Here is a 23199-nt window from a genome sequence, read left to right as displayed (position 1 = left end):
GTCCCTGAAGCAGGCTACAGCTGTCTGCCGAACAAGTAGAGTTCTTGGGAACATCTGTTAGGAGGAACTCCAGTGTAACTCAGTACTAGGAGATCTTCACACTATAAGGCGCTATAAGAGGAGACGTTCAGAAAGGCACATGTTGGCGGAGCGTTGGAAGGGAGCATTCCATCTTGCCTGGAGGTTGGCTGAGTCTCTGACCCGGAGGACATGGCACGGAGGCCGGCACCAGTGTGTACTACAGACTGTGAGTAAAGCTTTGGAACTACAAGCCTTGGTGTCCTCCATTGATTCTTGCGCCAACACACCCAGCACTGCTACATCTGGGTACCAGCTTCTACACCGCCTGCGCCTCTCCTCTTCCCCTACATCCACACTGCCCTGGGGCTACAGCTCCACCTGTGGGGAGCTTCGCCATCTTGGCTGCAACCCATCACCAGCCCCAGAGGATCTGCAAGCAGCGTCGGCCTAACATCTCACTTGCCGAACACCACAGGTGGCGTCACGAACTATTCCATCTAACTACATTCCACCATTCACAATTTCCCCATTATTTGGGCGCCCAGGGCCACGGTCCGGGTCACTGCTGCTGTGACCCATCCCACTGATACAGGCCCGGTACCGAGTTCCCCACGGCCCTGGGAGGGCGACCCAAATCCACCTGTCCCCCCGCTATTCCCCAGCCTCTCTCCTCTGTCAATCCCTGCACTGGCTCCCAATTACCCAAAGACTACAGTTCAAAACCCTAAACATGACATACAAAGCCATCCACAACCTGTATCCTCCATGCATCTGTGACCTCGTCTTCCAGTACTTACCTGCACGCAACCTCCGTTCCTCACAAGATCTCCTTCTCTACTCCCCTCTTATCTCCTCTTCTCACAATTACATACAAGATTTCTCCCGCGCATCACCCCTACTCTGGAACTCTCTACCACAACATATCAGACTCTCGCTTACCATGGAAACTTTCAAAAAGAACCTGAAGACCTACCTCTTCCGACAAGCCTACAACCTGCAGTAACCACCGATCAACCAAGCCACTGCACAACTAGCTCTACCCTCGTCTACTGTATTCTCAGCCATCCCTTGTAGACTATGAGCCCTCGCAGGCAGGGTCCTCTGTCCTCCTGTACCTATCGTGACTTGTATCGTTTAAGATTACTGTACTTGTTATTATGTATACCCCTCGTCACAAATAAAGCGTCATGGACTAAATGGCACTATAATAATAAATAAAAATAATAATATTGGTCAATGCTGCAGATGAATTCATTTTGGGAAGAAAATATGAGTAGAACCTATACCTATGGCCACTAGCAAGTGACAACTAATTACAAAAAATGAATATGCAATATAAGTATATGCATACGTGAACGCCGTGGAAGCCCTTATCGGTCTTCTCCCTGGAGCAGATTCCCCAAATCCACCTACATGCAAATGGTTTTGCCAGGGAAAGTTGACAATCAGTGATGTATGACATGATAACGGTTCAGATATTGTATGTAATAAATGGAGAAGAATCTGTTGCTTGTTCCAAGTTTGATGGTTGTAAGTGGAAGAATCCCCTCTATGGTGTCTGCATGTCTTATTAAGACATATGTTTATAAGCTTTCTTGTTGGGACAAACCTACAATGTAATAAATAATGAGGTTCTAGGTATTTCATGATTTCAGGTATACTGCTATCACAAGGGAAAACTATGTGACATCTGTTTTGTATTTTACAGAAACTGCTGTAGAGACAGTAGGTGGCAAAATTACCGTGTCACCATCACCCAAGGAGGAATGTGCCATCGAGGTAGTTAAAGCAGCCATCTTGCGTCAGCCAGAAGTTTTTTATCCTTTCTGGGGCACTAAGCCAGTTTGGTTGTTGCATAATTTAGCTCCAAATCTCATTGAAAATCTACTAGATAAAATGTATTTGCTAGAAAATATTTAATAAACTGCAATAAAAGACTCCAATATCTATATATCATTATTTTTAGCCCTTTTTTGTTAGCAAGTAGTATTGGTGAGACCAGCGAATGGTGACATGGTCTTTGTGATCTCTTGTGTTATCCTGCTGGTAATAGACATTAGAGAAACTGGGTCTGAGCAGAAAAAGTAAATTAATGTGCATGCAAAATGTAATTGCATATGAACACATGACCTTTATACAGAGAAAACCAAAAGCAAAACACAAAACAAATATCCTGGAATAAAAAGTAAAAAAATATAATTGCAAAAATTGCATGAAGGTAGTAATAATAGTAATAATAAGGGTATTTAGTTAACATAATTTTGATCAAAATAATGTAGAAGCCATCCCGCCACGTCACGGCAACCCTTGTGGGACAGTCCAAACTCTTGTATTTAAAACCTTTCCACTTGTCAAGTGACATAAATGTGAACAAGGACAGAGGGACTGAACCACCAGTAATAGTATAGGCCAGACAGGATGGATTTTCCAACTCAGAAACAGGGCGGTCACACCCTTATATGCACAGAATGCACAATGAAACAAATGAGAAACTGGGTCTGAGCAGAAAAAGTAAATTAATGTGCATGCAAAATGTAATTGCATATGAACACATGACCTTTATACAGAGAAAACCAAAAGCAAAACACAAAACAAATATCCTGGAATAAAAAACCTTCATGCAATTTTTGCAATTATATTTTTTTACTTTTTATTCCAGGATATTTGTTTTGTGTTTTGCTTTTGGTTTTCTCTGTATAAAGGTCATGTGTTCATATGCAATTACATTTTGCATGCACATTAATTTACTTTTTCTGCTCAGACCCAGTTTCTCATTTGTTTCATTGTGCATTCTGTGCATATAAGGGTGTGACCGCCCTGTTTCTGAGTTGGAAAATCCATCCTGTCTGGCCTATACTATTACTGGTGGTTCAGTCCCTCTGTCCTTGTTCACATTTATGTCACTTGACAAGTGGAAAGGTTTTAAATACAAGAGTTAGGACTGTCCCACAAGGGTTGCAGTGACGTGGCGGGATGGCTTCTACATTATTTTGATCAAAATTATGTTAACTAAATACCCTTATTATTACCATTATTACTACCTTCATGCAATTTTTGCAATTATATTTTTTTACTTTTTTATTCCAGGATATTTGTTTTGTGTTTTGCTTTTGGTTTTCTCTGTATAAAGGTCATGTGTTCATATGCAATTACATTTTGCATGCACATTAATTTACTTTTTCTGCTCAGACCCAGTTTCTCATTTGTTTCATTGTGCATTCTGTGCATATAAGGGTGTGACCGCCCTGTTTCTGAGTTGGAAAATCCATCCTGTCTGGCCTATACTATTACTGGTGGTTCAGTCCCTCTGTCCTTGTTCACATTTATGTCACTTGACAAGTGGAAAGGTTTTAAATACAAGAGTTAGGACTGTCCCACAAGGGTTGCAGTGACGTGGCGGGATGGCTTCTACATTATTTTGATCAAAATTATGTTAACTAAATACCCTTATTATTACCATTATTACTACCTTCATGCAATTTTTGCAATTATATTTTTTTACTTTTTTATTCCAGGATATTTGTTTTGTGTTTTGCTTTTGGTTTTCTCTGTATAAAGGTCATGTGTTCATATGCAATTACATTTTGCATGCACATTAATTTACTTTTTCTGCTCAGACCCAGTTTCTCATTTGTTTCATTGTGCATTCTGTGCATATAAGGGTGTGACCGCCCTGTTTCTGAGTTGGAAAATCCATCCTGTCTGGCCTATACTATTACTGGTGGTTCAGTCCCTCTGTCCTTGTTCACATTTATGTCACTTGACAAGTGGAAAGGTTTTAAATACAAGAGTTAGGACTGTCCCACAAGGGTTGCCGTGACGTGGCGGGATGGCTTCTACATTATTTTGATCAAAATTATGTTAACTAAATACCCTTATTATTACCATTATTACTACCTTCATGCAATTTTTGCAATTATATTTTTTTACTTTTTATTCCAGGATATTTGTTTTGTGTTTTGCTTTTGGTTTTCTCTGTATAAAGGTCATGTGTTCATATGCAATTACATTTTGCATGCACATTAATTTACTTTTTCTGCTCAGACCCAGTTTCTCATTTGTTTCATTGTGCATTCTGTGCATATAAGGGTGTGACCGCCCTGTTTCTGAGTTGGAAAATCCATCCTGTCTGGCCTATACTATTACTGGTGGTTCAGTCCCTCTGTCCTTGTTCACATTTATGTCACTTGACAAGTGGAAAGGTTTTAAATACAAGAGTTAGGACTGTCCCACAAGGGTTGCCGTGACGTGGCGGGATGGCTTCTACATTATTTTGATCAAAATTATGTTAACTAAATACCCTTATTATTACTATTATTACTACCTTCATGCAATTTTTGCAATTATATTTTTTACTTTTTTATTCCAGGATATTTGTTTTGTGTTTTGCTTTTGGTTTTCTCTGTATAAAGGTCATGTGTTCATATGCAATTACATTTTGCATGCACATTAATTTACTTTTTCTGCTCAGACCCAGTTTCTCATTTGTTTCATTGTGCATTCTGTGCATATAAGGGTGTGACCGCCCTGTTTCTGAGTTGGAAAATCCATCCTGTCTGGCCTATACTATTACTGGTGGTTCAGTCCCTCTGTCCTTGTTCACATTTATGTCACTTGACAAGTGGAAAGGTTTTAAATACAAGAGTTAGGACTGTCCCACAAGGGTTGCCGTGACGTGGCGGGATGGCTTCTACATTATTTTGATCAAAATTATGTTAACTAAATACCCTTATTATTACTATTATTACTACCTTCATGCAATTTTTGCAATTATATTTTTTACTTTTTATTCCAGGATATTTGTTTTGTGTTTTGCTTTTGGTTTTCTTGGTAATAGACATTAGTAGACTGTGAACAAAAAGTGATACACGTGATCAGCAATAATACTCAGGTCATTTTTGATATGCAGTCATGGTCCATTGGCAGTAAAGGTTTTGTCCAACGAACAAAGTACGGTACATTTTAATCAATATATATTGGAATAATAATAAGTTCCATGATTGGATGTGTTGAATACAAATGCTCCTGTGCTGAGATAATCTTATACATGTCCCCCTGCTGTGTACTGTGTAATGGCCGTGTCTGACCGTACAGGGACATGAACTGATTGTACCACAGCTCCTGGGCAGGGGAAGAAGCCAAAGAGTATGAAGACAGAACAGCATGTGACTGTCCTGTCTGTATGCTCACTTTTCCCCCACTGGCCTGGAGATTTGGTATGATCAGACCATTTTCCTGTACGGTCAGACATGGCCATTACACAGTACACAGCAGGGGGACATGTATAAGATTATCTCGCACAGCAATGTCTTTTTAAAACATCCAGTTATGCAACTTATTTTTATTCCAAGATCTATTGATTAAAATGTATTTGGAGTATGGGAAAACTCCTTTAATAAGTACAGTACTGAGAAAAAAAAACATCCCCCTCACTAGTACCCTGGTCATTATTCTGAACTATTAGATAAAAAAACAGGATGAATGCTTTTGGAAACTACTGTCAAGTTTTGGTGAGCCTCTGACCAATACAGCCTCAGTTTCCCTAGGTGTGGACTACCATTATTGCGCCCACCTTCAAATCGGCTTAATTTATCTGGCTTTTCATTTACCTCTTTCACTACCAAGGTATTGTGTGTGGTCCTCACAGTATCCCAGGTTTCACAATTAATGATTCCACAGCAAAGTCAATCATATCACATTGTATTTGACAATGTAACTACCCTATCTATCTTCCAGTCATTGATCTTCCTCCACAACATCCACCTAACAATATCTCTGAAATTGATGAGGCCTGTAACTTCTTGTCATGTGATGTAACAAACCTGGGATGGCACCAAACCTCCCCACCCCTTTACCACCTTCCCAACTTACTAACTAAAATGAAAACATGACACATGGTGTGCAGCTAAAAGGCCGCGGTATTTATTAATGGTTACTCAAATATTAAATGTATTAAATATATTATCCTCTTTCTGTCATATGACGCACTATTCCGTCCATGTGACCTGGGACTTAATTCCCATGGATGAAATAGTGCGTCATATGCGATCAGCCGTGCTCACGGGGGGAGTGTGGCTGATTCTCACAGCTGACACCCGGCACTAAGTGCCAGAAGTGGTCACAGACCACACCTGGCACTTTAACTCCCGGCACACTGCGATCAAACATGATTGCAGCGTTCCCGGAGCAGGCAGAAGGGCTGTCAGCTGTGACAGCCCCTCTGCCTTTGGATCGGAGACCCCGCAGCATGACGCGGGGTCCCGATCACTGCCATGGAGACCCGATGTTGGGTATTTAGTAAACATAATTTTTGTACATTCACGTCACTTGGCAAGTGAAAAGGTTTTAAATACTAGAGTAGGACTGTCCCACAAGGGTTGCCGTGACGTGGCGGGATGGCTTGTACATTATTTTGATCAAAATTATGTTTACTAAATACCCTTATTATTATTATTACCTTTATGCATTATTTGCAGTTTATTTTTTACGTTTTATTTCAGGATATTTGTGCTTTTTGGCTTTTGTTTTCTCTGGTTAATGGTCATGTGTTAATATGCACTTACATTGTGCATACACATTAACTTACTTTCTCAGTTCAGACTTCAGTTGTTTTACTATTAGCTGTTGGAAGACACTAATTGGCGAGAATTATTTTATGGTGTGTACAAATAAAATGCATCTCTAAACTGCATTTCCTTAGAGTCAAAGTCATGAATACATTGCCCACTTAATATCCATCGAAACTTTTGATAATTGGACTGCACACTGCTTCTGTCAGTCGAAATTATTTCTACACCTTTACAGAATAAAAGTGAACAAAAAAATGTATGAAGCACTGTAGCTTTCTTAAAGGAAATCTGTCACCTATTTTTTCGTATATAAGCTGCGGCCACCGCCATCAGGGGTTTATATACAGCATTCTGTAATGCTGTAGATAAGCCCCCAATGTAACCTGAAAGATAAGAAAAACGAGTTAGATCATACTCACCCAGGGGCGGTCTGGTCCGGTCCGGGTCCGATGGGTGTCGCGGTCCGGGTCTGGCACCTCCCATCTTCTAGCGATGACGTGCTCTTCTTTGCTTCCCGTAGCGGCTCCGGCACAGGCATTTTGCTCTGCTCTGTTGAGGGCAGAGCAGAGTACTGCAGTGCGCAGGCCCCGGGAAAGGTCAGAGAGGTCCGGCGCCTGCGCACTGCAGTACTCTGCTCTGCCCTCAACAGGGCAGAGAAGTACGCCTGCGCCGGAGCTGCAACAGGAAGCAAAGAAGAGGATGTCATCGCTAGAAGATGGGAGGCGCCGGACCTGGAGCGTGACACCCATCGGACCCGGACTGGACCGGACCGCCCCTGGGTGAGTATAATCTAACTCGTTTTTCTTATCTTTCAGATTATATCGGGGGCATATCTACAGCATTACAGAATGCTGTAGATAAGCCCCTGATAACGGTGGCCTCATCGTATATGCGAAAAAATAGGTGACAGATTCCCTTTAACCTGTTTATATACGCAAGGTGGGAGCTGACTCTTGGCGAATCCTTGATGGGCAACTATGTCCTCCAACCAAAGGGCATTTTGGGACATTGAGGAACCATTATAAACTGTTAGGCGTTGGGTTCCTGCAACTGCACAGCGGGAATCCAGAGCCTTGCATTCAGCGGTCTCCCATTCTCCGCCAACCGCTCAGGAGCCTGCACAGCAGTCCCGGCATGCCAGATGCCCTGCTCAGACCAGTTCTGTGGGTCTGGCTGTTGCTGCCACCTCTGGGCCAGTGATAGCATCACTGGCTGCCCTGCAGCAAACTATTCCAGAGGCTAAGTCCCTCTGTCGTTCCACTGAGCATGCTCACGGGACGATCTCCCATTGGAGATCGGGAGTCACGTGCTCAGGTCCTTCCCCAGATCTGATTGGTCCATCTCAGAGATCAGGAAGCTTCTGGAAGGTCCCGGCTATAAAAGGTTCGCATGGCCGCTCGGCCACATGCTAGTATAGACTCTAATTGCTATTTGTGTGAATGATGATGGATGCATGTGCCTGCGAATGACTCATTAAGATCCCTTCCCTCTGAAATTACGTGTGTGGATAGGGACTTAGTCATAGAGTCAGCGCCAGTCAGTGGCACGCTGCAGGCCACAGTGCACATCTCACAGCACTAGCGTCCGACAGTGCGCCCCCTCTTGAGCATTGTCGTATTGTGGCTGAGTCAGTCGCCACGCTGCAGTCAGCAGCACTTGTTGGCGTCCGCGGTGGCGACGCCGCATGCACGGTAGTTCTAGACGGACATCGCCCTGAGTCTTGGGCCTAGTCCTGTGACCATATACCGTGCGTGCACACCGCTGAGACCTGTGAGGTCAACAGGCTCGGCATTTATGTTTATGCCCTAGGTGTCTCTGTGATATTAACAGAGCTCGCCTGCGCACGTCGGGTGACGTTCAACCCGCGTGTGTCATACCGCCATATTGTGCATCTGCCATTATATAGCAGCAGTTTAACACCTCTGCACGGTAGACCCCGGGCAGCGAACGCACTTTCTGTTATTTAATATTTAGTGCATTCCGCTGTCCCTAACATTATACTAGCGCCAGGGTCTGGCTAGTAATGATGGACCAGCAGCAGTTACTGCAGTACATTCGGCAGCTGGAGGGCAGGTTGGCAGCTCTCGAGAGTCACACCTCAGCTGCAAAGGTTACTGCTGTGTATACTATGAGTTATTTTTATATGGTTTCAATCAGTTTAATATAATATACACTGAGATGAGGTAAGCAAAAGGTCACTGAAACTTACCTAAGATAAAGGAATGTAAATTACTGGTCATTTATTTATCCATCAACAAAGGACCATTGATATTCAAGGCAACTACCCTAATTATATTGGGTGTGTTAACTTTCCCAAGGATGTTATCTTGTGCTCCAAAGCCCCCCCTCCAGGTATTGAGGGGATGTGTTTATAGCCAATGCACAATAGACTTGTGACATCATTCCCCACAAGGAGGGGCTGGACACACCTTTTAGCTGGACATTTAAAAGAACTAGGACACATGTGCTCACTCTCTCTTTTGGCTCCTGGAGGATGACTGGTCGACGTCTATCTGAATAATGTAACGTAGTATCCAGAGGAAAAAGGTCGCTCTCTGTGGGATAGTGATGAATATTTATTGACACTGAATTACATGTCACGTCGGGGATGTGAAGGAGAGTGTGTCAAATGGCTGACTACGGCCGTTTCACGCTACTCGAGCGCTTCCACGGGTCAAAGTGCAGGAGTAAATGACGGATACTTATACACACCAGTCACTCCTCCTGCCAGCCACTATATACCTAACAAGTGAAACAAACAAATATTAAGTGCAGACATATAAAAACACATGCAATTTACCGCCTCAGCGGAAACAATTCCTTTACATGTAAAATACGAAGATTACAAGGAAAAATAAGTCATTGCCAGCATTACTGAATAACCTCTATTATTACATTAACAGTTCTGAATAATCTATTCCGAAATAACTGCTAAATCAGTAGCGAGTATGTACCTCCATATTATAATGTTATCATAATATATTGCAATTATGCCGTAACTCAGGCCACCAGAAAGAAATCACTGACACCTATCTATTGGCCATTTATATTATAATGATGTCCTAGAACAACTATATTATCCCGATTAAATCGGATTGAAACAATTTTTACCATTTAATACAAAATTAGGCAAAATACAAAACTGCCCAAAGTTATATATATTTTTTTAAAACTAGCAAACTACTATAAGTACCAAAAAAATCCCCTGTTAATGGGAAATAAATAATAGCATAACTCAAACAACAATATGTATCAACAAAGAACCATATCTCAACTATTAAGTGAGAATTAGGGACCAGAGGAGTTTTAGCTAAAAAAGTTAAATTTTATTACAAAATATTTAAAAACAACAACAGAGCATCAATGCTAAAGCAGGCAGTGATAGACATAAATAATAGGTGATATCTAGAGAAGAAATCCAAGTGGAAAGAATGATAATAGAGAGCGTTACTCCCTTAAGGTACTCAATAAAAAGTCGCATCCATATAATATAAATATGATCTAGAAAGCCTTATTCATTAAACTGCCATATTTATGTAGTAGAGATAATAAGGAATATTTCTTTTGCCGAAGAATTTATTATAATAAATTCACTAAAGTGTTGGATATCAGCTAAGGAAAAAATACAGAGTCAGTATTGTATAGTGTACATACCGCCGTAAGCAGTTTTCACCGCACGGAGGATAGATTTCAAAAAGTTACACCAATCACGTGAACTCGCATAAAGTGGCAAGAGTTAAAAGTGGATATAAAGAATTGCCACAATGAGAGCCGGCAGAAAAGATTTTTTTCCCCCCTACAATAATGTTCAAAACGAACAGCATAAGCAAACAAATAGTTGCTCGGCAGAGTAAACCACTTATTAAAGCAAATATGACTGGGCGCAATTTGAGAGGAAAATACAAATAGTCACCTCAGCAATTACTGGCAAAAGTAAGCCCATAGAAGTAACCGACCAAGGGCAAGATAAGATATACTCTACTGTGCAGAGAAAAAGACCTAATGATGCAAATTGGACCAGATAACAAATAAGCAATAGAGTACCGTAACACTTACATTAAAGTGACTATGTGCTGCCGCTGCCTGCCGCCTCTACGCGCGTTGCGCCTTGGCTTCCTCAGGAGGCCAAGGCGCAACGCGCGTAGAGGCGGCAGGCAGCGGCAGCACATAGTCACTTTAATGTAAGTGTTACGGTACTCTATTGCTTATTTGTTATCTGGTCCAATTTGCATCATTAGGTCTTTTTCTCTGCACAGTAGAGTATATCTTATCTTGCCCTTGGTCGGTTACTTCTATGGGCTTACTTTTGCCAGTAATTGCTGAGGTGACTATTTGTATTTTCCTCTCAAATTGCGCCCAGTCTTATTTGCTTTAATAAGTGGTTTACTCTGCCGAGCAACTATTTGTTTGCTTATGCTGTTCGTTTTGAACATTATTGTAGGGGGGAAAAAAATCTTTTCTGCCGGCTCTCATTGTGGCAATTATTTATATCCACTTTTAACTCTTGCCACTTTATGCGCGTTCACGTGATTGGTGTAACTTTTTGAAATCTATCCTCCGTGTGGTGAAAACTGCTTACGGCGGTATGTACACTATACAATACTGACTCTGTATTTTTTCCTTAGCTGATATCCAACACTTTAGTGAATTTATTATAATAAATTCTTCGGCAAAAGAAATATTCCTTATTATCTCTACTACATAAATATGGCAGTTTAATGAATAAGGCTTTCTAGATCATATTTATATTATATGGATGCGACTTTTTATTGAGTACCTTAAGGGAGTAACGCTCTCTATTATCATTCTTTCCACTTGGATTTCTTCTCTAGATATCACCTATTATTTATGTCTATCACTGCCTGCTTTAGCATTGATGCTCTGTTGTTGTTTTTAAATATTTTGTAATAAAATTTAACTTTTTTAGCTAAAACTCCTCTGGTCCCTAATTCTCACTTAATAGTTGAGATATGGTTCTTTGTTGATACATAGCAAACTACTATGCCTAATATCCTCAATTTATATACCTCCTCAACATGATTCTTATGTTATGATTCCATGACGTTACGCACAATACACCTAAGTGAATCAGTTATCATAAGAAAATGGCCATGTCTACTTTATCATTGAAACCTACGGGACCTATCGCCTGTGTATCCATGATCCATTTCGATTCCCGCTGCAATAATAATTTATGCAAGTTCCCCCCTTGCGGGGGTAACATCACTTTTTCAATACCCGCAAAAGTAAGGACACCCGGATCCATCCCATGTACAGTCCTAACATGGTCAATTAGACGTGGCACCCCTTTTCCAGATTTTATCGACTTGAAGTGCTCCCGAAATCGAACATAAAGCGGGCGTATTGTCTTTCCTATATAAAAAAACCGACATGTACAGAAGATGACATAAACCACATGATCAGTCTTGCATGTAATTAAACTGGACACTGTATGTCTAACTGCACCCATTTGCAAAGTACGATCAGTACAATGATACCTGCAAAAGGGACATTGTCCACATTTGTAATTACCCTTAGGTATTCCTTGATTTAACCATGTGTCGCGTGGAGTTATTAAACGGTTCTGGACTAAAATATCCCTGATCCTTGTACTGCGTCTATTAGAAATCAAAGGTCCTCTAGACACTATATCAATCAACTCCCTGTCTTGTTCCAAAACATGCCAATGTTTCCTTATTACGGATCTAATTTGTCTATCCATCGGGCCATAACGGAAACAGAAAGTAAATCTTTTTTCTTTCTTAGTATCTTTACTCTGTTGATTAACTATACATCTCCTATTATCATCCCATTGTGATTTCACTTCTTTTTGAAGTGTAGTGTCTAATAAATGGTCAGGGCACCCTCGTTGTCTCAATCTCTCATGTAATTCTCTGGATTGTCGTTCCCGACCCTCGACTGTATTATTAACACGAAAAATTCGCAAAAATTGACTATATGGCAGTGAATTGACAGTATGTGTGGGATGATAACTGTCAAACCGCAATATGGAGTTGGCAGCTATAGGTTTCCTGAAAACCGATGTGCATATAGTATCGTCCTTGATCTCCAAAAGGACATCAAGAAACTCCAATTTGGTACCTCCATAGTTATATGTGAATACCATGTTCATGTGGTTCATATCATTTAAATAGTTAACAAATTCCACAAATGTCTCTTTTGTACCCTCCCACACTATGAAGACATCGTCCACATATCTGAGGTACAATCTGATGTGTCTAAAATACCTCTGCACGTTATAAACATATTTCTCCTCGAGAGCTCCCAAGAACAGATTCGCAAACGTGCAAGATACTGGTGTGCCCATCGCCGTTCCCACATTTTGACAATACCATTTTGAATCGAAAGTAAAAGCATTGTGTGTTAAAATAAAACTCAATGCATCACAAACGAAATCTATGAAACCTTGTTCTTTCCCTGTCGTACCTAAAATTTCCCTAATTGTGTCCACTCCCAATTATTGAGGAATTCTTGTGTAAAGACTTTCTACATCTATAGATGCTAGAAAGAAACCAGGTTGCCACCCAAACTCATGTATTACTTCTAAAAAAGCTTTTGTGTCTCTTATATACGACGGGATCTGAATGAGCAATGGCCGTAATAGCCAATCTACATATTGTGAAAGTGCTTCCGTCACTGATCCTATTGCAGAAACAATGGGGCGACCTGGAGGACAAGATAGGGATTTATGTACCTTAGGTACATGGTACCAATGGGGATGCGTGGGAAAGTCCGGCAATAATTTCTCTGCCTTTTTTTCAGAAATAATATTTTTTATGACATATCGTCTGAGTTAAGACCTCAAATCTCTTATAAATTTGTGGGTGGGATCCCCCATCAGTTTCGTGTATGTTACTGTATCTGATAAATGTCGGTGGGCTTCTGCTAGGTACATATCTCTCGGCAATAACACTGTATTCCCTCCTTTATCTGATGGTCTCACTACACTACTGTTTTTAACCAGTTCTACTTGCCCATTTGTAGGCTTGCAGCCCAGGAGAGACTTGTTTGTCCATTATAGTAGGTTTTTAACCTGAAAGTGGCATATATAGTAGGATATGGTAGGGTTCAGATAGGACCCGTCAGAGAAGTGTCACCTTGCCGCGGTTGACGGGCACACATGAATTGGCCAAATCATGCGCTAAGAACCTTCGCATTTGTAAGTACATGTTGCTGAGGGACAGAGCGTTTGGAAGTTTTTATTTTTATTTCCATTGACATCATGTGTCTTGGCATTCACAAGGTGCTGCTGTGTTTTTTTGTCATATGTGTTTTGCAGTCACTGCAGCTTGCACGTGTTCACACTTGGAAGGTGCTGGTCATGTTTTTTTGTATAGCTATATATAAGGGGGTGTGACTCCCTCTGCTTGACCCTTGCACTCCTCCCGTTAACCAGCAGGTGTTTTTAACCAGTTCTACTTGCCCATTTGTAGGCTTGCAGCCCAGGAGAGACTTGTTTGTCCATTATAGTAGGTTTTTAACCTGAAAGTGGCATATATAGTAGGATATGGTAGGGTTCAGATAGGACCCGTCAGAGAAGTGTCACCTTGCCGCGGTTGACGGGCACACATGAATTGGCCAAATCATGCTCTAAGAACCTTCGCATTTGTAAGTACATGTTGCTGAGGGACAGAGCGTTTGGAAGTTTTTATTTTTATTTCCATTGACATCATGTGTCTTGGCATTCACAAGGTGCTGCTGTGTTTTTTTGTCATATGTGTTTTGCAGTCACTGCAGCTTGCATGTGTTCACACTTGGAAGGTGCTGGTCATGTTTTTTTGTATAGCTATATATAAGGGGGTGTGACTCCCTCTGCTTGACCCTTGCACTCCTCCCGTTAACCAGCAGGTGTTTTTAACCAGTTCTACTTGCCCATTTGTAGGCTTGCAGCCCAGGAGAGACTTGTTTGTCCATTATAGTAGGTTTTTAACCTGAAAGTGGCATATATAGTAGGATATGGTAGGGTTCAGATAGGACCCGTCAGAGAAGTGTCACCTTGCCGCGGTTGACGGGCACACATGAATTGGCCAAATCATGCGCTAAGAACCTTCGCATTTGTAAGTACATGTTGCTGAGGGACAGAGCGTTTGGAAGTTTTTATTTTTATTTCCATTGACATCATGTGTCTTGGCATTCACAAGGTGCTGCTGTGTTTTTTTGTCATATGGTCTTCACTACAGTGTCTGTCCATTCTCTAATTTCTCTCAATGCTGACTTCTCTGCCGCTGTTAAATTAGAAGGAGCTATAGGATATACTAATGCTTCTACATCTTTGATGACTAACGTCTCAAATAAATCAATGAGATTGCCTGGGGAGACAGGGGGCATACATTGTGATGTTACCCCCCCTAAAAATGGTGTATTATTCGTTTGTGAACAATCACCCCTAGATTCAGTGATACTCAACAAAAAAGCAGCATCTTCATGCACTTCTGCCAAAGTACCTACTCCTGCCATAAATGACAAAGAACCCACTTCACATTGGACCTCCCCTGATAATGGAGTGTTAATGGGAGTTTGTAATAAAAATTGTTTATGCAGATGCATCTTCCTAATGGATTTAAATAAATCAATCTTAAACTCTGTCAAATCAAAATTGTCTGGTATGCAAAAATTAAGACCCTTGGCTAATAATGAATGATGAGAATCATTCAACACATGATCGGTTAAATTTATTACTGCATGCGACAATGTGTCCCTTATCGTCTCGTTCTCCATGAGACTTGTTTTCTCTTGCGGTTTTGTCCATATATATATATATAACTTTGGGCAGTTTTGTATTTTGCCTAATTTTGTATTAAATGATAAAAATTGTTTCAATCCGATTTAATCGGGATAATATAGTTGTTCTAGGACATCATTATAATATAAATGGCCAATAGATAGGTGTCAGTGATTTCTTTCTGGTGGCCTGAGTTACGGCATAATTGCAATATATTATGATAACATTATAATATGGAGGTACATACTCGCTACTGATTTAGCAGTTATTTCGGAATAGATTATTCAGAACTGTTAATGTAATAATAGAGGTTATTCAGTAATGCTGGCAATGACTTATTTTTCCTTGTAATCTTCGTATTTTACATGTAAAGGAATTGTTTCCGCTGAGGCGGTAAATTGCATGTGTTTTTATATGTCTGCACTTAATATTTGTTTGTTTCACTTGTTAGGTATATAGTGGCTGGCAGGAGGAGTGACTGGTGTGTATAAGTATCCGTCATTTCCTCCTGCACTTTGATCCGTGGAAGCGCTCGAGTAGCGTGAAACGGCCGTAGTCAGCCATTTGACACACTCTCCTTCACATCCCCGACGTGACATGTAATTCAGTGTCAATAAATATTCATCACTATCCCGCAGAGTGCGACCTTTTTCTTCTGGATACTACTACCGCTTTGCTTTGAAGTCAAGCACCCGGGAACCCTGGATGTGAACTCTCCGCCTGCTGCCAGTCACTGATCTCATTACGGTAATAGCGGTGCCGCCCGCTTTCTTTCATTGATTGAATAATGTAACGTATGAATAATGCTTGTTTCTGATTAATGCATATGTATTTATAGTTTTATACTGTTTATTATTTGATCTTATCACTTATTAAGTAAATCAATTTAGTAAATTCAGTTCTTGTGTGAACATTTTCTTATTAATTACAATCCATTGGAAACCCTTACAATACAAATTGGTGTCAGAAGTGGGATTGTTTTGAATAAAAATGTTTGCAAAATTGAATAAGTTTGTTAAGAGTAGGAAAGCAGTTGAGAGTAGTGTCAGATCTTTGCCAGAATGGGTGTTACCAGGAAAGTGGACTCCAATGGTACAGATATGTAACAAATATATGGAGGGACAGCGCTTATCAAATCCCCAGGATGTGGCTGGCAAATTTGATCTCTCAAGGTAAGATGCAAAAGAGCAGAAAGCTGCAGCAGCCGTTGGATGGATCTGTGTGCAAGTGTCCCAAAGATTACAGGAGGAGATAGATAACTTGCATTTAGAGCGGCATACAGCTATAGAGCAAAGGATTAGCTTGCAATCAGCCTTGAGAGACCAAATGAAACAGCATGACAATATGCAAAGGAATTTTGAAGCTTATGTAATGAAAAATGTGAATAAGAAAAGGCGCAGGAGGAGACAGCAGCCAGTGTCAGATATTCATACTGCACAGATTAGAACCATGATTGCACGTCAGATTTGCTAGAATGTGATGGTTATAACAATGAGAAAGAAGAGGAAGAAAAGCAAGCCAGACCAATTGTGACTACTAAAACTAGAAGAGCAGTCACACAGCGTAGTGGAGATTCGATGGATGCAGGAAACGCAGCTACAGGAGCAGAAGCTTCAATGACCGAGGAAACTAGGAATTATACAGCCGGAGAATTAACAGAATTAGCTACCAGGTACAAGCAGCATGCAGGAGAACCTTTGTTAGCATGGATTCTCAGATTATGGGATCAGGGAGCCGATACTATAATCTTGAACTGTCTTGAGGCAGTAGGACTTTGTAGTATTTGTATTGATCCTATAGTGCGTCTAAAAATGAGGCGTGCAAGGGACACTGCAGAGAATTTCTCTTTGTTGCATTTGGTGAGGGATTCTGTGGCACAAGCGTGTGACTCTCCCATGGAATTAATACCACAGACACAATGGGAGACTCTTGCAGATGGAGTTCAGAGATTGAGAGAAATCGCATGCATAGGTGGCATAATTCACAATCCTTTGCCAGATCTGAATGATCACTTTGCTGTTGTTGAGGATTGGAAGGGACCAGATGCTGCAATATTGACAGTATTGATGAAGAATAAGTTCATAGAAGGTGCCCCAGCGTCATACAAAGCCCCATTGTTCACTATGTTCAGTGCACTTATGGGAAATTCCACTAATGTCTACACAGCATGCAATTTAATCTCCCAGCTATCTGCTCTAGAGAGAGCAAAAGTATCAAAAAATAGTACATTAGAGAGAGTAGATCAAGAAAGGAGAAAAGAGGAGGATACCCAAATTAGAAAGAGCAGGAAGGAGTTGTTTTGTGACCTGATAGCTAGTGGGGTTCCATTCCAGGAGATAGATGGGATCTCTACAAGTGACCTGTTGAGAAGATGGCAAGATCTGAGGAGAAAAGGTAAATTGCAACTCGCCAGCCCCAAGAGGGTGGCGAGAAATGAGATAGGGGGTTGGAAAGATAGAGGTGGGACACCTGATGGAGGCATGCAAAGCCCCCACTGTAACCGCCCCTTGCACTCTTCCAAAACCATGACATACTACACCCCCTGCCAAGATTCCCTCATGGACTAATTATAAAAATTGTGGAACATCCCTGAAAATTGTTGTTTGAACAGTTTTGCCATTTTTGATGTCTAATGATGTTTGTTTTTGTTCTAGAGATTCTTAGAGAAATACTCCTGTGAGCATACTATGAAGTATGCGCTGGCTGATATATGAAGAGAAATACTCCTGTGAGCATACTGTGACGTATGCGCTGGCTGATATATGATGAATTGGGTTTTGTCTCGGTGATGCATAAATGTGCATTCCTCACCTGAGGGTTTGTAATAGACCTTGATGTTTTAAAAGGCAAAAGACCACAGCAGATATAAGATGATTCTGTATGTGGGAGCCATGTGAGAGAAACATACAAGGAAAAGAGGGAGTGACAGTACAGACAATGAATTTAAGACTGACTGACTACATTGATGAGTTCACCAGTGCTTTCTTTCTTTCTCAGGATGTACCAAACTGTAGATTTGCCACTCCTAATATTGTAGCAATTTCTCGGATGGGTTTTTTCTGTTTTTGCAGCTTAAGGATGGCTTGTTTCACCTGCATGGAAAGCTCCTTTGACCGCTGGTTTCCTTCACAGCAAAACCTTCTAAATGCAAGCACCACACCTAAAATCAACTCCAGGCCTTTTATCTGCTTAATTGGGAATGACATAACAAAGGGATTGCCCGCACCTGTCCATGAAATAGCCTTGGAGTAAATTGTCCAATTACTGTTGGTCCCTTTAAAAACAGGGTGCACATGTTAAGGAGCTGAAACTCCTAAACCCTTCATCCAATTTTAATGTGGATACCCTCAAATGAAAGCTGAAAGTCTGATCTTCAACTGCATCTGAATTGTTTTGTTTAAAATTCATTGTGGTAATGTCTAGAACCAAAATTAGAAAAATGTTGTCTCTGTCCAAATATATATGGACCTAACTGTATGTCTACGCCTGCACTGACATTATCCCATCTCCCGTTGCCCGACAAGTTTTCAAGTGACAGCGCCACCTGTAGGGGTTTTGTCAGCCAGTGTTCTATCCAGCTTGAGATACTGGCCGCTCGGTTCCCTACAGAGCGGGCTACGGTGGGGTTTATTGTGTCCCTCCTGTCGGGCAGGGCGTTAGAGTGGGCTACACCATTGTGGGAGCGTGATGACCCCGTGGTTCTGAGCACTGCTCAGTTTCTAACGTCCTTAAAGCAGGTCTTTTTGGGACCACGGGTCACTCACGACACCTCTCTCCAGCTATTAGCCCTAACACAGGGATCCCTCTCGGTCAGCCATTATGCCGTCCGTTTCCGGACACTGGCTTCTGAGCTGGAGTGGCCAGATAAGGCACTCGTCCCTGTGTTCTAGAGAGGGTTGGCAGAGCATGTCAAAGATGGTCTAGCTACCAGAGAGGTCCCCGTATGTCTGGAGGAGTTGATTGCCATTTCCACCCGCATTGATCTCCGGTTTACGGAGTGCGGGCTGGAACGTGCACAATCCAGACAAAGGGTTAAGTTGGCTCCCACTTTCTCCGAACCGCTTGAGCTTCCCGCTCAGGAGACTATACCCTCTGAACTCATGGAGGTGTCTTGCACCAATCCCAAGCCGCGTCCGGTGCGAAGCTCCGCACGCTGTTACCAGTGCCGGCACTTTGGTCACTCGGCTAACACGTGTCCACAGCGACCGAAAAGACAATCACGTCCAGTGGGCATAGGTGGGAGTCAATCTGATATGAAATCTTTCTCCCCCAAACCGGTATTCCGAGGGACGTTAGATAGCGGGGCTTCCACCTGGGAGGTAGAGGTCACAATGGACTCCGGGGCAGAAGGGAACTTTATATCCTCGGCCTTCGCACAAAAGCATGCTATTCCGCTGGTGCTACTGCCTCACCCCGTGACCGTCAGGGTGGTGAACGGTTCGCCCTTACCATCCCAGATTACCCACCAGACAGCACCCCTTGGACTCTCAATTCCACCATCTCACCACGAGACATTGTCCTTGCTCATTATGCCTGAGGGCATCGACCAGGTGCTTCTCGGAGTTCCTTGGCTCCGTTGCCATTCCCCTCATATAGAGTGGTCCTCGGGGAGTATACTGGGGTGGAGCAAGGACTGTGAGGGAAGGTACATGAGGGGCAGTGTCCAAGTGGCCTCCACGGAGGTACCCGCGGATCTCTCCGCGCTTCCCAGACAATACCACCAGTATGCGGACGTCTTCTCCAAAAAATCAGCAGAGATGCTTCCGCCGCACCGCCTTTACGACTGTCCAATAGACCTTTTGCCAAGTGCGGAACCTCCTAGAGGCCGTGTGTATCCTCTATCTCTCCCGGAGACAGAGGCCATGTCACAATACATTCGGGAAACCTGGCAAGAGGGTTTATCAGGAAGTCGGTGTCACAAGCTGGGGCGGGGTTCTTCTTCGTGCAGAAGAAGAGTGGAGAGCTGCGACCCTGCATTGATTACAGAGGTCTCAATGCGATCACAGTAAAAAACAAATATCCTTTCCCTTTGATCTCGGAGTTGTTTGACAGGTTGCGGGAGGCCCGGATCTTCACTGGATCTAAGGAGGGCTTACAACCTGATCCGTATACGCGAGGGAGACGAGTGGAAGACAGCCTTTAATACCAGGGATGGCCACTATGAATATCTGGTCATGCCCTTTGACCTCTGTAATGCATCCGCTGTCTTTGAAGACTTCGTAAATGATGTCTTTCGTGATATGCTCTCCACCTCGGTGGTGGTCTATCTGGATGACATTCTCATCTTTTCTCCAGATTTGGCCTCTCACCGGAGAGACATCTGCAATGTCTTTGACCGTTTGCGGGCGAATTCTCTCTTCGCCAAGTTGGAGAAGTGCCAGTTTGAGCAGGAGTCCTTGCCGTTTCTTGGCTATATCATCTTGGCCCAGGGGTTGGCTATGGATCCTGCCAAGCTGCAGGCGGTAATGGACTGGCAGGGGCCCCATTCTCTCACAGCGGTGCAGCGCTTTTTGGGGTTCGTTAATTACTACCGTCAGTTCATCCCCCACTTCTCCACACTGGTAGCTCCTCTGGTTGCCCTCACTAAAAAAAGAGCTAATCCCAAGGTTTGGTCTGAACAGGTCTCCAAGGCCTTCTCGTCTTTGAAAACCCATTTTGCCGGTGCTCCCATCCTACACTGTCCCGATGTGGATAAACCTTTTATCCTCGAGGTGTATGCCTCATCTGTCAGTGCAGGGGCAGTCCTTTTCCAAAAGGATGCTCAAGGTCGGAAGCATCCCTGCTTCTTCTTCTCTAAGACCTTCTCACCGGCGGAGAAAAATTACTCCATTGGGGACAGGGAGTTGCTGGCAATGAAGTTGGCCTTTTCCGAGTGGAGACATCTCCTGGAGGGTGCCCGGTTTCCCTTCCAGGTGTACACTGACCATAAAAACCTAGTCTATTTGCAAACGGCCCAGCGCTTGAACTCTCGTCAAGCTAGGTGGTCGCTCTACTTCTCCCGCTTCCGCTTCACCTTGCACTAATCTGTCTGGAGAGAAAAACGTCCGTGCGGATGCTCTCTCTCGCTCGGTGGTCTCAGCAGAGGAAGAGGAGGCTGAGCCTCGGCTAATCGTCCCCACGGAGAGCCTGAGGACCGTGGCTCCAGTCGCTCTTGAGGCAGTACCGCCGGGCGAGACCTTTGTCCCTCCTCGCCTGCTGCCGGAGGTCCTCGCGTGGGCACACGCGTCCAGGGTGGGTGGTCACTTTGGCATTAAGCGGACCACAGAATTCCTGGCAAGGTCTTATTGGTGGCTGCACATGGCCCGGGACACAAAAGAGTACATTCAAGCATGCGTCTCTCGTGCTCGGAACAGGTCCTCTAGGCAGAGGCCGGCTGGGTTACTGTATCCCTTGCCGGTGGCAGACAGACCCTGGGAGATGGTCGGCATGGACTTTGTGGTCGGCCTGCCCAAGTCCGGTGGCCGCACGGTCATCTGGGTGGTTACCGATCATTTTTCTAAAATGGTGCATCTGGTGCCACTCGTGCATTTGCCTTCCGCTCGCGGTCTCGCCGCACTGTTCATAAAGCATCTTTTTCATTTGCACGGTATGCCGGACAAAATAGTCAGTGACCGAGGTCCTCAATTTGCGTCTCAGTTTTGGAGGGAGCTCTACAGTCTATCAGTATCGAGCTAAACTTGTCCTCCGCCTATCATCCCGAGACGAACGGGTTGGTTGAGAGAGCCAATCAAACTCTGGTCACGTACCTGCGACATTTTGTCTCTGCCAGGCAGGATGACTGGGCATCCTTACTACCGTGGGCTGAATTAGCCCTGAATAATGCAGTGTCTGATTCCACTGGTCAGACACCGTTCCTTCTTAATTATGGCCAGCATCCGCGCGTCCCTGTCCCGATGACAGTGTCTTCCACTGATTCCAGGGTGGCAGACTGGGCAGTGGAGGCTCACAACATTTGGGATCGCACCCAGGATGCTATTCGAGCAGAAAGAGAGAATGAGAGCGTCTGCCGACACACATCGGCGCCCCGCTCCAACTTTTGCCCCTGGCAACTTGGTGTGGCTCTCTGCCTGAAATATCAGGCTGCGGGCTGAGTCCTCCAAGTTCGCTCTGCGATACATTGGTCCTTTCAACGTTCTCGAGTGGATCAGCTCAGTGGTCTACAGTATGACTCCTCCACCACACTTGGCCATATCTGACGTCTTCCACGTCTCTCTTCTCAGGCCTGTTCACATGACCTGGTTTTCCGAGTCATCTGCCGGGTCATCAGACTTGTCTCCGGACGAGTTTTAGGTCAACGCCATTGTGGGACGCAGGATTGTGCGTGGCAACATTTTTTATTTGGTGGACTGGAAAGGTCATGGTCCAGAGGCCCGGACCTGGTAGCCAGTGGAGAACATCCACGCCCCGCTCCTGATTGCGGCATTTGAGCGTAGCGAGGCTCAGAGGGGAGGGGCCCTAGGAGGGGGGTAATGTTAGGCATCAGGTTCCTGCAACTGCACAAAGGGAATCCAGAGCCTTGAATTCAGCGGTCTCCCATTCTCCGCCGACCGCTCAGGAGCCTGCGCAGCAGTCCTGGCATGCCAGACACCCTGCTCAGACCAATTCTGTGGTTCTGGCTGTTGCTGCCACCTCTGGGCCAGTGATAGCATCGCAGGCTGCCCTGCAGCAAACCATTCCAGAGGCTAAGTCCTTCTGTTGTTCCACTGAGCATGCTCATGAGACGATCTCCCGTTGGAGATCGGGAGTCACGTGCTCAGGTCCTTCTCCAGCTGCTCCTCCCCCAGACACACGCTGAACAGTGTTCTATGGAAAGTGAAACTATGAGGAGGGAAAATCATCCTGTATTCTGGGAGAGGCTGGTCCCAT

The 23199-nt window shown here is 43.5% G+C and overlaps 1 protein-coding gene across 1 annotated transcript in view; it reads left to right on the top strand.

Annotated features, from left to right (window-relative positions):
• LOC141096235 (hydroxysteroid 11-beta-dehydrogenase 1-like protein A) overlaps positions 1-1972 on the top strand; it is a 76680-nt gene extending 74708 nt beyond the window's left edge. Inside the window, exon 6 of the mRNA XM_073582737.1 lies at positions 1730-1972. Within this exon, the coding sequence (XP_073438838.1) occupies positions 1730-1941 (212 nt within the window). The 3' untranslated portion in view covers positions 1942-1972. The remainder of the gene's footprint in view (positions 1-1729) is intronic.
• Positions 1973-23199: the final 21227 nt, after the last annotated feature.

The sequence above is a fragment of the Dendrobates tinctorius genome, unplaced genomic scaffold (assembly GCF_039654945.1).
Source record: "Dendrobates tinctorius isolate UK_male_01 unplaced genomic scaffold, ASM3965494v1 ptg000073l, whole genome shotgun sequence".
Lineage (NCBI taxonomy): Eukaryota > Metazoa > Chordata > Amphibia > Anura > Dendrobatidae > Dendrobates > Dendrobates tinctorius.
Note: the sequence above shows the minus strand (reverse complement) of the source record. Positions and strands in the feature narration are given on the sequence as shown.